Raw genomic sequence first — 15,971 nt, 5'->3', positions numbered from 1 at the left:
AGCAGTTGAGGAGCTGCCAGTAGTTCCAGTTGGGGAGCAGGTACCGGAGGCGCCTGCTGTTACCCCCGGACTTCAGGAGACCTTAGCCAGTTCCTGAGCATGTTTGGTACATTGGCTCAAGCGGGGTTGATTCTGGTTGCACCAGCTATTTCACAGACCGGGGGAGAGGCCCAGACTCCCACCGCCCACACCCCAGAGTAGGGAGTTCATGTTGGTCAGGTTCCAGGTGTCATGGCGACACAACCTGTGGTCCCAGTTCAGCCCGTGGTCAGGGCAACAACATCTGAGGAAGAGCAGCTTAGACTTGCAAGGTTCAAGAAATATGACCCTCCTACATTTAGTAGTTTGGCTTCAGAGAGTGCATAGGGTTTTCTGGAGGAGTGTCACCGCATTCTCCGTACTATGGGTATTGTGGAGACGAGCGGGGTTGCTTTTACTACGTTCCAGCTCAGGGGAGCAGCTTATCAGTGGTGGCGGGAATATGAGTTGGGTAGCCCAGCCGAGTTAGCTTCACTTACATGGATTTAGTTTTTAGAGATGTTCCTGAGAGAGTTTGTACCTCAGTCCCTTCGAGATGCATGGCGCGCGGAGTTTGAGCAGCTGCGCCAGGGCACTATGTCAGTGTTAGAGTATGCCGTGAGATTCAGTGATTTGGCCAGGCATACACCTGCTTTGGTTGCCACAGTTAGATAGCGTGTCCGTAGATTCATTGAGGGACTGAGGCATGATATTCGGTTTAGCATGGCTCGGGAGTTAGAGTCAGATGTTTCGTTTTAGCAGGTGGTAGGGATCGCTCACCGTGTAAAGGGCATGTGGGATCAGGAGGAAGAGGATAGGCGAGGCCACGAGAGAGAGTACAGGCAAGATTAGGAGAGAGAGGACAGGGAGGTGAGGAGGCCTCGTAGACCGGAGAGATCTACTGTTCCTTATTTTGGAGGCAGGGTACGATATGGTAGAGGTTTTGTGGGTCAGCCAGTTCAGTTTGCACTTCAGGCTTCGCACAGTGCTTCAGGTGCTCATGGGTCTCAGAGTACCCGTACCGCACAGTTCCCACAGCCACATCAACAAAGAGGTTGCTTCGAGTGTGGAGATACCAACCATAGGGCGAGAGATTGTCCTAGACTCTGGACAAGCGTGTCACAGCGGAGTATTCGGGCGCCCAAGGGGGGAAGGACCGGCTCGTTGATGTGTTTCATATAGTAGGCTTGAGGTCATTGCTGCAGATGATATCATACAGGTATGCTTTTAATATGTTACAAAGGGTCACTATTCGTATTTGATTCGGTCCTGCTTATCGGGGCGAGTTCCCCTACTTTTGTCCCACCTATGGGTGAGTTCATGACTTAGTATTATGTTTAGATGTTTACCCCGTTGGGAGTTTCTATGAGTGATAGCCGTGTCTATCGTTTATTTCTATTAATTATTGAAATTTGACTATAAGTGAATTCTTATTGTCCATTATGGTAGGTTTGATGTGATTCCTGAGTAAATTTGGTTATAAATTGTGATGTGATACTATACCGGGGGTGAGAATTTAGCAAGTGTTGAGATTTTATTGGCAGAATTGAGTTAGTGGAAGATTTCCATTGGTATGATATATATTCGACTCGTGATTCAGAGTTGAGGGAGAGACCCTCGCGATTTTCATGTGATTTGTTATGTTTGAGCCAGGCTGCGTGCCGCGGTGGAGGGTGATACCAGGATGAGATCCTTATGATTTGTTCATGTACTTTGATTTTTCCTTTTGAATTGATTCGTAGTAGGGTATTGTTAGAGAGTTGTGCCTGTTGGGCTTGTTTGATATTTATCTTATGTGTTTCCCTTTACATACTTAGTCCATTTCATTATGTGCTTCTTGAGTTTTGGCTTACGGGGTATGTGCCCGATGGTGTTAGTTGTGACTTGTTGAATTGGGTGTAAAGTTATGAGATCTTCGTGTTTCTTGCATCATTATCAGCGTTGTGGAGGTTTGAAACAGGTTGCTAACGGATATGGGTCTATTTGTCGGTGCTGGTTTTGATTTCAGGCAACTATTGTGATCAGAAATGTTATTATGGGCCTATGTGTGGTGTTTTGTTGTGTGGTCGTACCTTGTGGGTGTAGGCATGAGTTGTTATAGATGGTTGAGGCTGTTATCGGTTATGGATTTAGGATCGGGTCTTTTGAAGACAAATGGAAGGTGAGAATTTTGACTCTAAGGCTCATCGATATTGGCGGAAAGGATGAATTACAGTTGGGATGGTGTCGTCAGGCTTATGTGGATTGGGGTGACGTGGAGTCGCCCGCGGGTGTGTGTTGGATATGTACCTTCAGTGATTTGAAGACTTCGAGGCAATTCTTAGCATGTTCGAGGACGAATGTTTGTTTAAGATGGGAAGGATGTAACGACCCGACCGGTCGTTTTGAGAAGTTAAGTCTTGTTTGGCGGCATAAGGCCCTGAGCAGCTTCATATTATGTGTATTGACTTGCGTGCGTGGTTGAATTCAGTTACCGGATGATTCAGAGTGACTTGTGACACTTAGTCCCTAAAACGGAAGCTTAAGCCTTAGGATTTTGACCGTAGTCGGAACTATGTGAAGACGACTCTGGAATGGAGTTCCGTCGGTTCCATTAGCTCCGTTGGGTGATTTTGGACTTAGGAGCGTGTCCGGACTGTAAATCCGAGGTCTATAGCTGATTTAGGCTTGAAATGGTGAAAGTCAAATTTTTGGAGATTTGGACCGGAAGTGAACTTTTTGATATCGGGGTCGGAATGCGATTCCGAGAGTTGGAACAGCTCCGTTATGTTATTTGGGACTTGCCTGCAAAATTTGACGTCATTCCGGGTTGATTTGATAGGTTTCGACACAAGTTTTAGAAGTTGAAAGATTTAAAAATTTATAAGTTCGATTCATGGTGCGATTCATAAGTTCAACATTGTTTGGTGTGATTTGAGACCTCGAGCGAGTCCGTATTAGGGTATGGAACTTGTTGGTATGCTTAAACGAGGTCCCGGGGGCCTCGGGTGTGTTTCAGATGAGTTTTAGATGTTTTTCATGGTTTTGAACAGGTGTAGTTCTGGTGTTTTCGCACCTGCGACGCTTGGAGCGCAGGTGCGGCTTCGCTTCTGCGTGAGCCTGGTCGCTTTTGCGATCCTTGAGGCCTGGGAGCTTGCTCGCTTCTGTGGAAGTTTGCACGCAGGTGCGAAGGCCGCTTCTGCGGTCCCTCGATCGCATCTGTGAAGAAGCTCGCTTCTGCGTTCCCCCCTTTCGCTTCTGCGGTGCCGCTGGTGCGGTTGTAAATCCGCAGATGCGGTTCCAGTCCTGGCCAGCTGAGTTCGCAGATGCGGACTCTTTCTCGCAAATGCGAGTGCGCAGGTGCTTCTCCTAGTCCGCAGATGCGGAAGTCCTGGCAGAAACATTAAGTCTAGGGTTTGGCCATTTTCTTCATATTTTGAGTTTTAGACTTCGGTTTTGGGAGCTTTCTTGTGGGTTTTTCCAAGAAAATCAATTGGGTAAGTATTCTTCAACTAGAATTTATTTATTTTCATGATTCTATCTTTATTTTTATCATTTAATTTGTGTTTTGACTTAAGAAAAATGGTGGATTTTGAAGAAAATTTTCAAAATGAAAAATCACGATTTGAGGGACGAAATGGTATCGAAATTTGATGATTTTTATATGGTTAGACTCGTGAGTGAATGAGTGTTCGTATTTTATGACTTTTACCCGATTCCGAGACATGGGCCCGGGTCGACCTTTAGGGCGAATTTCGGGATTTTTATTAAAGTATTGATTTTATTAATTAGATGAGTCTATTATGGTTGTATTCATATTATACAATTATGTTTGGATAGATTTGGGCCATTCGGAGTCGGATAATTGAAAAAAGGCATTCTTACGGACTGGTTGAGCTTGGTTTGAGGTAAGTATCTGGCCTAAACTTATGTGGGGGATTTTTCCCTTAGGATTTGAGTCTTCTATGTTGATTGTAGTCCATGCACGCGAGGTGACGAGTGCGTGCTCCGACTTATTTGTGAAGAGTTGGCCTTTTAGGATTCTTAGGTCCTTATATTCACTGAGTATGAAGTTGTTCTTGATATGATTAAGTTCCTATTTACTAGTTTCCCCTCTACATGCTTTAATTAGAATTAATTGCTTTTAGGATTCACTCTTATTGCCTATTGTATTCTTATTTGACTTAACTGATGATTTTACCTCCTCTATTGTCATGCTATCTTTTCATAACTGCTTATCTTTATTTGAAATTATTATTATATCATCTTATAATTTGTTCAGTCTTAATTGAGGTTATGATTATCTTTCCGCTGCTTATCCTTAATTAAATTGTTAAAAATCCTTAGTAATTTCTCAACCTTAAAAAGAAGTTTTAGATATCCTATGTCTTAGTCGACTTATTTTATTTGGAATTATTTAACTCGTATTAGTTTCCCTGTTGTTGAAATGTATATTGTGGGATCGTTGATACACATTAGTTTCCCTTTGTTGAGTTGTTCTCTTTATGCCTAACATTCTTTACTGTGGTTATTCCTTGTGATTTGGTCCCACATTTTTCCTGTGATTTAAAAGTTCTTGAGTTGATTAACTTGTCGTACTTTGTATTATTGCCATTGTTGTTGTTGTATTTGTTGTGGTGATACATGAGGTTTCTGCCGTGCGGTTGTTATTATTGTGATGCATGAGGTCTCTACCGTGCAGTTGTTGTTATGAGGTTGCACGAGGTTTCTACCGTGCTATTATTACTATTTATATTTGCACATGCGGCGTGACAAGGTGGGATATATATATATATATATATATATATATATGTGTGTGTGTGTGTGTGTGGGTTGCGCATGTAGCGAGATAAGGTGGGAACATTATTATGCACGTGTGGCGAGACAAGGCGGGCATTTATATTACTATTGCACATGTGGCGAGACAAGGTGGGCTGTGTCAGAGATTGATTTGTGATGATTTATGGCCTGGGGGCATTCTTGTTGTTGATATTTGTGTAGTGATATACGTACCTGTGTGAGCTTTATCTTGTGAAAGCTGTGAGAAAATATTCTACGTGTTGTCCGTTCTTTTTCTTCCTTATGCTTATTTGCTGGTATGGACTATGTTAGGACACTTGCACAAGTGTCAGGGTTCAGGTATTGAGACCCGTGAGTTGTGAATTGTCCGAGGTTCGGTACCTCGTGGAGTTGTTGACTAAAACCTGATGTAAAAGCGGTTGTAATTACTGAGTTATTACTTGTCCTTGCTGTATTCGTGATTCCGTATTTAGGTTGTATTCCATTCACTTTGTCTGCGTCATTTTCATGATATTCCGCTGATACTTATTGTTTCTTGCTTTAATGCCATTACTGTATTGTGAGTCATATTGCATAGTCTTTATATAGACATCATACTTCTGTTATTCATGTACTTATATCTGTTCAGTTTATTAGACTAGTGGCTGTCTTGACTGTTCCTCGTCACTACTCCACCGAGGTTAGTCTTGATACTTACTGGGCACCGCTGTGATGTGCTCATGCTACTCTTCTGCACATTTTTGTGCAGATTCAGGTACTTGTTCGTTAGCTAGCTAGGTGGACTGTTGCTGTGGAGACTCAAGGTAAACCTACTGCTGCGTTTGCAGGCTTCGGAGTCACCTTCTAGTTTTCGTTTTGCACTATTTATTCTTATTTCTGGACAGTTGTATTTAGAAGTTTTCTAGCACACACTCTGTAGAGCTTATGACTCGTACTACCGGTTTTGGGAATTTTAAGAGATTCTATTTAATAATGTTGTTGTTTTAATTATTGTTAGGCTTACCTAGTCCCTAAGATTAGGTGCCATCACGATACCCAACGGAGGGAAAATTAGGTCGTGACAGCGGCGGAATCGACGATGATTCATAAGGCTCCGCCCCGAACCGAGGAGATATCAGAGGAGGGTTCAGGCAAAGTCCCCGAGTCATTAGAGATCGAGGATACTTCCTACCGAAGTCGCTTGGGGCAATAGTAATCGGAGATTCGCCAATTCTTCCTGCTTTTTCCGAAGGGTCTATTCGGGAAGCCCAAGATTTGGGGGCCCTCGAGATGAGTCGGTCTCATGAAGGGGAGGACCCTTTCCATGATCTGTTTACTGGGGTCGAGGATGCTGCTGGCCCTAGTGATGTGTCAGGCCTTCTGTGTGAAGTGCAGTTAGCTCTAAATCGGGTAAGCTCTTAACTCCCTTTGTTGATATTATTTTTCGTGTTTTGCTATTCTTTCCTAACTTCTTTTCTTCCTTCTTCGCATGCCATGGCGGTTTATCGAGAAGCATGTTCTAGGTCTCGAGCTAAGCTGCATCGGTTCGAGACCGATCTTCAATGGGTCACAGAGGAGTAGAACTCCCTTAAACTCTTCTTAGGGCAAAGGGGAGAGGAAATCAAAGACCTTCGAGCTGAGTTGGCCAAAGCTCACCAAGATCAGACTGATCTGTCTGAGCAGGTAATGATACTTTTAAAAGCCTATGGGCTCGATATCAGAACGATGGCTAATTGTTCGGTCTCACAGCTCCAGCAAAAAATTGAGATGATCGGGAAACTCCGCGAGAAGGTTGATGTTATAAAAGCAGAGTCCTTGAAGTGGAAAGAGGGTATGGACCGCTTTGCTACAGAGAAAGAGGCTGCTCGAGCCCAATTGTCATCGGCCGAAAACCATCTTCAAAGTATAAAGGAGAAAAGCTCGGTTCAAGTAAGAAGAATAGAGAAGCTCGAGGCTCGGTTGGCCTATGAACTTGCTAAGGCCGAATCTGACACCGAAAAGGCAAAGGCCGATGCAGATGCATTCGTGGCCGTTTATCGGGCCGATGCTAAAGCTGCTCAGGTACAAGCAAGAGAGGCATCTGAGACCGCCAACACTCGAGCACATTGGGTTGTTGAGCTTGCTAAGTGCCGATCTCGGAGGGAGACCCTCGAGGAGATCCACGCTCGAGGTTTCAACCTCACTGAAGAGATAAAAGGGGATAAGGAGCTCGAAGCCAATGCTGCAGCCTTGGTTTCCAATGATGATGATGAAGATGATGAGAGCAAGAGCGGGTCCGAGAGCGGGGAGGAGCCCGATGGAGAAGAGACCACCCCCGGGGATAACCAAGACACTTAGTCCCTTAGTTTCTATTTCGGATGTTGCAAACAATCATGTAAACAATCCCGTAAATATATACAAATATCTTTTCTTCTCCTGTCTTGCCTCTGTTTTATTTTCTGTCTTGTGAAGGTTTCGTTTTATTCATGTCTTATGAATGTTTTTATAAGGTTTTAGGCAATTTGATCGAATTCGGACTTCGTAGTCTTTATATTCGAGTGAGCATTTTCGAACTCGAAGTAATGTAGCCTGTAGGCTTAGTAGTCGAGTGAGTGATTTTGAACTTGAAGTAATGTAGCCCGTAGGCTTAATAGTCAAGTGAGTGATTTCTAAATCGAAGTAATGTAGCCCGTAGGCTTAATAGTCGAGTGAGTGATTTCGAACTCGAAATAATGTAGCCCGTAGGCTTAATAGTCTAGTGAGTGATTTCGAACTCGAAGTAATGTAGTCCGTAGGCTTAATAGTTGAGTGAGTGATTTCGAACTCGAAGTAATGTAGTCCGTAGGCTTAATAGTCGAGTAAGTGATTTCGAACTCGAAGTAATGTAGCCCGTAGGCTTAATAGTCGAATGAGTGATTTCGATCTCAAAGTAATGTAGCCCGTAGGCTTAATAGTCGAGTGAGTGATTTCGAACTCGAAGTAATGTGGCCCGTTGGCTTAATAGTCGAGTGAGTGATTTCGAACTCGAAGTAATGTGGCCCGTAGGCTTAATAGTCGAGTGAGTAATTTAGAACTCGAAGTAATGTAACCCGTAGACTTAATAGTCGAGTGAGTGATTGCGAACTCGAAGTAATGTAGCCCGTAGGCTTAATACTCGAGTGAGCGATTTCGAACTCGAAGTAATGTATCCCGTAGGCTTTGTAGATAGTCCCCGAGTGAGAATGGTTGCTCGAACTCAAGTTGGTGCAGCCCTTGGGATTTATAGTTGAGTGAGTGTTGCTCGAACTCGTTGATTCGCCTTAAGCCTATTTGCATAATAAATCTCGAAATAGGGAAATCTTTCTTGGATATAAGATATTGGTAAAGAAGAAATTTTTCTTTGCAAGTCATTATACATGTGTCCATGTTTTGTGTCAAGGCTCAGGCTAACTACATGAGCATGGTTCATTTTGACCATTTGGCTCTTATAATTTTTCCTATCAGAACCCTGTTATTATGAAGTAACTTTCTTGCATCGAACTTGATATATTTGAGGGGATAATGCACCCCCAGTATTCGAGGTCGATTGTAAAGAGGCCTCGGATACTGTCAAATTTTTTCTAAGTTAGCACGATCAATGGTTGCCTCATTAAAAACCTTGCCGTAAAACCCATTTGGGATAAAAACCGGTTTAAGAAAAAAAGAGTGCAACGCGTGCTTTCAGACCTAGGGCTTTGTATTGAAGGATCTGTCCTAGCTCCTGATCGGACTCCTGCAGGGGTTAGTTTCGAAATATAAACGAATATGGGAGGGTCGTACCTTAGCATTAGTATCGTTTTAGGTGTGACACATTTCAATTGTTTATAGTTGTTTGCCGTTTATAATATTGAGCTTGTATGATCCTTTTCCGACGTTTTTGAGAACCTGATACGGTCCTTCCCAGTTTAGTCCTAGTTTTCATTAGTTTAGATTTCAGGTATTGAGGGTGACTTTCCTTAGCACTAAGTCCTCGAGTTTAAAATGGCGAAGCTTGGTTCTTCGTTTATAGTATCTTTCGATTCACTGCTTTTGGGCGGCCAATTGGACGAGAGCAGCTTCTTGTTTTTCATCCGATAATTCAAGGCTAGTGTTCATAGCCTCGTTATTTGACTCTTCTGTTGTATATCAAAACTTGGCATTGGGTTCCCCGACTTCGACTGGAATCAAGGCTTCGGAGCCATATGCTAAGGAGAATGGGGTTACCCCCGTACTAGATTTTGATGTTGTTCGATATGGGCAAAGAACTTCGGGTAGGATTTCTCTCCATTTTTCCTTAGCGTCGTTCAACCTCTTCTTTAGGTTTTGAATGATAGTTTTGTTCATTGATTCAGCATGTTCGTTCCTACTGGGGGTGATACGGTGTTGATAATATCATTTTTATTTTGTGATCTTTGAGGATTTTTGTCACTTTGCTGCCGACAAATTGTTTCCCATTGTCACACACTATTTCGGCGGGTATCCCGAATCGACATATGATATGATCCTAGATAAAGTCTACATCCTCCTTCTCTTTTACTTTCACGAACACCTGTGCTTCAACCCATTTAGAGAAATAGTCAGTCATAAATAAAATGAACTTAGCTTTACCTGGGGCCGATGGCAGAGGACCGACGATATCTATTTCCCATTTCATGAATGGTCATGGGGATAGGACTGAGTGAAGTTGCTCTCCGGGGTGATGGATCATTGGTGCAAACCTTTGACATTTGTCACATCTTCGAACAAACTCCTTTGCATCTTTGTCCATATCGATAAAATAATACCTCGCCCTGATTATTTTTCGGACTAATGAATCGACACCGGAGTGATTTCCACAAGTACCCTCGTGCACCTCTCGTAAAACCTAATCGATGTCTCCTGGTCCTAAGTATACTGCTAATGATCCATTGAACATCCTTCTGTATAGTGTTCCATCTTCAACCAACGTCAATCGAGCAGCTTTGGTTCGTAGGCCCCTTGATTCTTTAGGGTTCGATGGTAGTTTTTCGTTCTTCAAGTATTCAACATACTTATTCCTCCAATCCCAAGTTAAGATTGTAGAATTTATCTCGGCATGACTTTTTTCGATCACGGATCTCGAGAGTTAGACGACAGTCCCCGAGCTTATCTCGCCTTCCTCGACCGATGACCCCAAATTTGTGAATGCATCGGCCTCACTGTTTTGTTCTCGAGGCACATGTTGTAAAGTCCATTCCTTGAAACAGTGCAAAGTTATCTGTAATTTGTCCAAATACCTTTGCATTCTATCTTCTTGAACTTCAAAGGTTTTGTTTGCTTGGTTTACCACTAGCAAAGAGTCACATTTTGCTTCAATGACTTCTGCTCCCAATCTTTTAGCTAGCTCGAGACCTGCAATCATGGCCTCGTACTTGGCCTTATTGTTAGTCAACCTAGAAGTTTTGATAGATTGCCTAATAATGCCACCCGTAGGGGTTTCAACACGATGGCGAGTTCGGACCCCTTCACATTCGAAGCACCATATGTGAAGAGGGTCCAAACCCTCGATGTTGTACCCGATTTTGACAAGAGTTCTTTTTCAACTTCGGGTACGAGGGTTGTCGTGAAATTGGCCACGAAGTCTGCTAAAATTTGAGACTTGATGGCCGTACGGGATTGATATTCGATATCGTACCCACTGAGTTTGACGGCCCATTTGTCCAATCGGCCCGATAGTTCGGGCTTGTGCAAAATATTACGAAGTGGGTAAGTAGTCAAAATGCATATGGGGTGACATTGAAAGTATGGTCTTAACTTCCTAGAGGCGCTTATCAGTGCAAGTGCCAATCTATCTAAGTGAGGATATCTAGTTTCTGCTTCTCCTAAGGTCCGACTTACATAATAAATAAGAAATTATGTACCTTGCTCTTCTCGAACTAGGACGCCACTTACCGCGATTTCCGATACCGCCAAGTATAAGTAAAGTTTCTCATCTACCTTCGGAGTGTAAAGCAGTGTGGGGCTCGACAGGTATCGCTTCAATTATTCTAATACCTGTTGGCATTCCGGAGTCCAGGCAAAATCGTTCTTCTTTTTGAGTAGAGGGAAGAATATGTGGCTTTGATCCGACGACCTCTAAATGAACCGGCCTAAGGCAGCTATCCGTCTGGTTAGCTTCTGCACTGCTTTTACACTATCCACGATGGTGATGTCTTCGATGGCCTTGATTTTATCGAGGTTGATCTTTATTCCCCGATTTGATACTATGAAGCCAAGGAACTTGCCTGAACCAACCTCGAAAGCATATTTCTCGAGGTTGAGCTTTATGTTGTATTTCTTTAAAATCTCGAATGTCTCCTGTAAATGAGTCAAATGGTCCTCTGCACGCAGGGACTTAACTAGCATGTCATCAATATAAACTTCCATTGACTTACCTATCTGTTCTTCGAACATTTTATTCTCTAGACGTTGTTAAGTAGCTCCTGCATTTTTTAGCCCGAAAGACATTACATTATAACAATATGTTCCATATTTGGTGATAAATGAGGTCTTTTCTCGGTCCTCCGGGTTCATTTAAATATGATTGTACCCAGAATAGGCATCGAAAAAGTAAGTATCTCGTGGCCGGCTGTGGCATCGATCATGCTATCGATGTTAGGCAGTGGAAAAGAATCTTTGGGGAACGCCTTATTCAGATCTTTATAATCTACACACATTCTAAATTTGTTCCCCTTTTTAGGGACTACAACTACATTGGCTAACCATTCGGGATATTTTACTTCCCGAATCGACCCTATTTTGAGAAGTTTAGTTACCTCGTCCTTTACAAATGTGTGCTTTATCTCGGACTGAGGTCTCCTTTTTTGCTTCACTGATTTGAACCTAGGGTCCAAGCTTAGACGATGCGTTGTTATCGACGGTAGGATTCCCGCCATGTCTAAATGGGACCAAGCAAAACAATCTATGTTATTAATAAGAAATTGAATAAGTTTTTTCCTGAGCTCGGGGGCCCGTCCCTAGGTATACCTTTTTCTTGGGTAGATGCTCGATCAATATAACATGTTCCAGTTCTTCGATCGTAGATTTGGTAGCGTCAGAATCTTCGGGGGGTGATAAAAGTTCTATAACGATCCGACTTATCGTTTTAAGAATTTACGCCCCGTTCAGTGACTTAAGGTCTCGAGCAGCCTCGCAATATGTATTATGACCTTCGTGTGTGGTCGAGTTTGATTTATGGATGATTCAGAGTGATTTGGGCACTTAGTCCCTAAAAAGGAAACTTAAGTCTTAGGATTTTGATCGTAGTCAGAAATGTGTGAAGACGACTTCAGAATAGAGTTTTGTCAGTTCCGTTAGCTCCATATGATGATTTTGGACTTAGGAGCGCGTCCGAAAAATTATTTGGAGGTCCGTAGTGGAATTAAGCTTGAAATAGAAAAACTCAAAATTTTAGAAAGTTTGATCGAGGGTTGACTTTTTGACATCGGGGTCGGAATGCGATTCTGAGAGTTGGAACAGCTCCGTTATGTCATTTGGGACATGCCTGCAAAATTTGACGTTATTCCGGGTTGCTTTGATAGGTTTCGACACGAGTTTTAGAAGTTGGAAGTTTTGGAAGTTCATAAGTTTGATTCGTGGTGCGATTTGTATTTCTGACGTTATTTGATGTGATTTGAGACCTCGAGCGAGTCCGTGTTAGGTTGTGGAACTTGTTGGTATATTTAGACGGGGTCACGGGGGCCTCGGGTGTGTTTCGGATGGGTTACGGACCATTTCCTTCTATTTTTGAACTGATGTTTCTGTTTTCTGGTGTTCTTCTTCGCGTTCGCGAAGATCACCTCGCGTTCGCGAAGTGGTACTGCTGACCACCTTATACTTCTTCTTCGCGTTCAGCTCATCGCATTCGCGAAGGGTTGTCTTTTCCTCCACCGTGTTCGCGATCAGACACTCGCGTTCGCGAAGCTCTTCATGGCAGCCTCATGTTTCTTCTTCACGTTCGCGAAGAGCATCTCGCGTTCGTGAAGGTTTCCTGTTCTTATTCTTCGCGTTCGCGGCCCTTTGCTCACGTTCGCGTAAGTCAGTCGTGGGCAGTTCATTTTTCTTCTGGGCAGTTCGCGTTCGCGAAGCACAACTGGGCAGTTCATTTTTCTTCTTCGCGAACGCGATCCTTTCTCCGCGTTCGCGATGCACAATCACCTGGGCAGAATATAAGATTTTCAAATCGAGGGTTAGGCCATTTTTATCACATTTTGACTTATAGAGCTCGATTTTGAGCGATTCTTGGTGGGTTTTTCAAGCAATTCAATTGGGTAAGTGTTCTTCACTTAGTATTTAATATATTCCATGAATTTTATCTTCATTTTTATCATTTAATTTGTGTTTTGAGTTGAGAAAAATATTGCTTTCAAAATGAAAAATCACGATTTGAGGGATGAAATGATATCGAAATTTGATGATTTTTGTATGGTTGAACTCGTGAGTGAATGGGTGTTCGTATTTCGTAACTTTCACCGGATTCCGAGACGTGGGCCTCGCAGGTAAATTTTTGAGTTAATTTCGGATTTTTATTGAAAAATATAGTATTTTCTTATGGAATTGATTCTAAAATTTTTGTTGACTGTATCGAATTAATTATGACTAGATTTGAGTCGATCGGAGTTGGAAAAATCGAGAAAAAAGGCATACTACTTGATTTAAATTGGAGCAAGTCGAGGTAACTGTCTTGCTTAACCTCGAGTGGGGGAATTACCCCTTAGGCATAGAGTCTTATGTGCCATTTGTGAAATATGAAAAGCCGTGTACGCAAGGTGACGAGTACGTACTCAGCTTATATGTGTAAATTTTATCGAGTTAAAGTCCTGAACATATTGTGTGGTAAATTGGATAATTGTTGGTATATATTTAATCATCTAATTGTCGTGCCTAAATCCTTGTTGTTGTTGAATCTGTCGTTATATGATAATTTGATGTGATTGTTACTTGATTATTTATGTAATTCTGTGAATTTGTTGGTTTGATAATTATTGGAATTTAATTTCATTACGGATTTTTTCTCTGCAAATAATTAATTAAATGAGCTTAAGAAGAGGTGTTTATATAATTATCAAAAATTAAGTTTTATGAAGACTTTGCTTTATGTTGAGTAATTTCTATCTCTATTGAATTTTTTTGGGTGTTGTACACATTGTGTAGAGCTTTTGGCTATTTGTTGTGAAATTAATTGACTTGGTTGTAGCTTTGGAATTTGGTTGTGGCCATTGGACAAATTGTGATATGAATTGATTTTTGTTATGTTGCTGTGATAATTTTTCGTGTAAATTATTGTGTCGTGCGAGTTATTATTTTGGGGAGATAAGGGTGGCATTTCACCGTTGATATTATGTGGTTATAAAGGTGGCATTTCACCGTTGATATTATGTGGTTATAAGGGTGACATTTCACTGTTGTTGTGTTTGTTAGAATATTGTCTGGGCGGAGCGATAAGGGTGGCTATAGGAGCGATAAGGGTAGAAATAGGAGCAATAAGAGTGGCTATTGATATTGTCTGGGCGGAGTGATAAGGGTGGCTATAGGAGTGATAAGGATGGCAATAGGAGCAATAAGGGTGGCTATTGTCGGGGACGATGTGTGATGATGTGGGGTTGTGGTGTTGATGATTTTTATGTGATGTTATGATTTTTTTTGTATTTATTTTTATGCTTTGTGCAATTGGTCTTGTTGATAGTAAATTGATAACAAACTGTTTTATGTTGAAATTGAGAACCTGTGGCTATTGCCAGGCGGATTATAAATTGAAATATGGGCACGAGGTGCTGTGATGAAATGGTAAAGATATTTGGCACGTGAATTGTCCATGCAGTTGTGAGATGAAATGAGGGCACGAGGTGCCGAAAAAATATGATGATTTAATTATGGGCACGATGTGCCGTGAAAATATGAAAATGGGCTGAGACCTGTGTTTACGAAAAATATGAAAAAGGGTTGAGACCCGTATTTTTATGATTATGAAATGAGGTGTCACATGGTGATTTTTTTAATTGAAAGAATTATATTCAAAGTATTATATCAAAGAATTGTATTTGAAAGATATTTATTCGAGGAAATTATATTTGAAAAGATTTATTGAAAGAATTATATTTGAAAAATAATTATTTCAGAAAATTATATTTAAAAGAGAGTTATCTGGAAGAATTATATGTGAAAGACATTTATTTGAAAGACTTGATTTAATTGGGTGTAATTGTGTTTATTAATTGTTGAGTGATATTAATGGTATTCTTGTTGTCTGTTGTGCATATAACTGGTTGCTTTATGCTGCCCTTATTATTATTTATTTTCTATTATTTTATATATTATATTGCACAGATTATTAGGCTAGTGAGTGTCTTGACTGTACCTCATCTCTACTCCATTGAGGTTAGTCTTGATACTTACTGGGTACCGACCGTGGCGTACTCATACTACACTTCTGCACATTTTTGTGCAGATCCAGGTATTGAAGACAACGGACATGAGCAGAGTTAAAGCGGGATCGTAAGGATTTAAGGTAGAGCTGCTTGGTCGTCGCAGTCCCTTGGAGTCTTTTCATTTCATTGTACTGTTAACTTGTAATCAAACAGTATTGTATATTCGGTCCTCGTGATCATTCTATGTATTCAGTTAGAGTTTGTGACTTAGTACTACCACTCTTGGGAGGTTGTAAATCGTAATTATTTCTGTTGTTAGTTTTGATTACTTTTAAAAACAAATGGCTTCAAAATGTAATTGGGCTTACCTAGTCTTAGAGACTAGGTGCCATCACGACGCCTGTGGTGGGATTTTGGGTCGTGACAAGTTCGAGGGGTCGAAAAATCCTCCTCATCTTCTTCCATTTCCTGCTTCCCCGATTCCGTCGAGACTGGCGGCTGTGATTGCTATTTGACTTCTCGTTTACATTTAATGCTCGATCTTTTCGAGGTTGAGAGTGTTGATATCGGTGTTACCTCATCGACCTCAAACACTTCCTTTGCAGCATGCTGCTCCCCGTATACCATTTTCACGCCATCCGACATCGGGAATTTCATTACTTGGTGGAGAGTCGAAGGTACTGCCCTCATGTTGTGCATCCAAGGCCTTCCAAGTAGGGCAGTATACCTCATGTCGCCCTCGATTACGTGGAACTTGGTATTTTGGATGGTCCTAGCCACGTTCACCGGTATAATAATTTCCCCTTTAGTTGTTTTACTGGCCATATTGAAGCTGTTTAAGACCCAAGCTGCGGG

At 41.8% G+C, this 15,971-nt stretch overlaps 1 protein-coding gene across 1 annotated transcript; it reads left to right on the top strand.

Annotated features, from left to right (window-relative positions):
• Nucleotides 1-6,501: 6,501 nt before the first annotated feature.
• Nucleotides 6,502-7,113, top strand: LOC138902037 (tropomyosin-1-like). Its single transcript, XM_070189847.1, has 2 exons — nt 6,502-6,837; nt 6,922-7,113. Exons 1-2 carry the CDS (start codon nt 6,502-6,504, stop codon nt 7,111-7,113), a joined length of 528 nt encoding a protein of 175 aa, XP_070045948.1.
• Nucleotides 7,114-15,971: the final 8,858 nt, after the last annotated feature.

This window comes from Nicotiana tomentosiformis, chromosome 11 (assembly GCF_000390325.3).
Source record: "Nicotiana tomentosiformis chromosome 11, ASM39032v3, whole genome shotgun sequence".
NCBI classification, from domain to species: Eukaryota; Viridiplantae; Streptophyta; class Magnoliopsida; order Solanales; family Solanaceae; genus Nicotiana; species Nicotiana tomentosiformis.
Note: the sequence above shows the minus strand (reverse complement) of the source record. Positions and strands in the feature narration are given on the sequence as shown.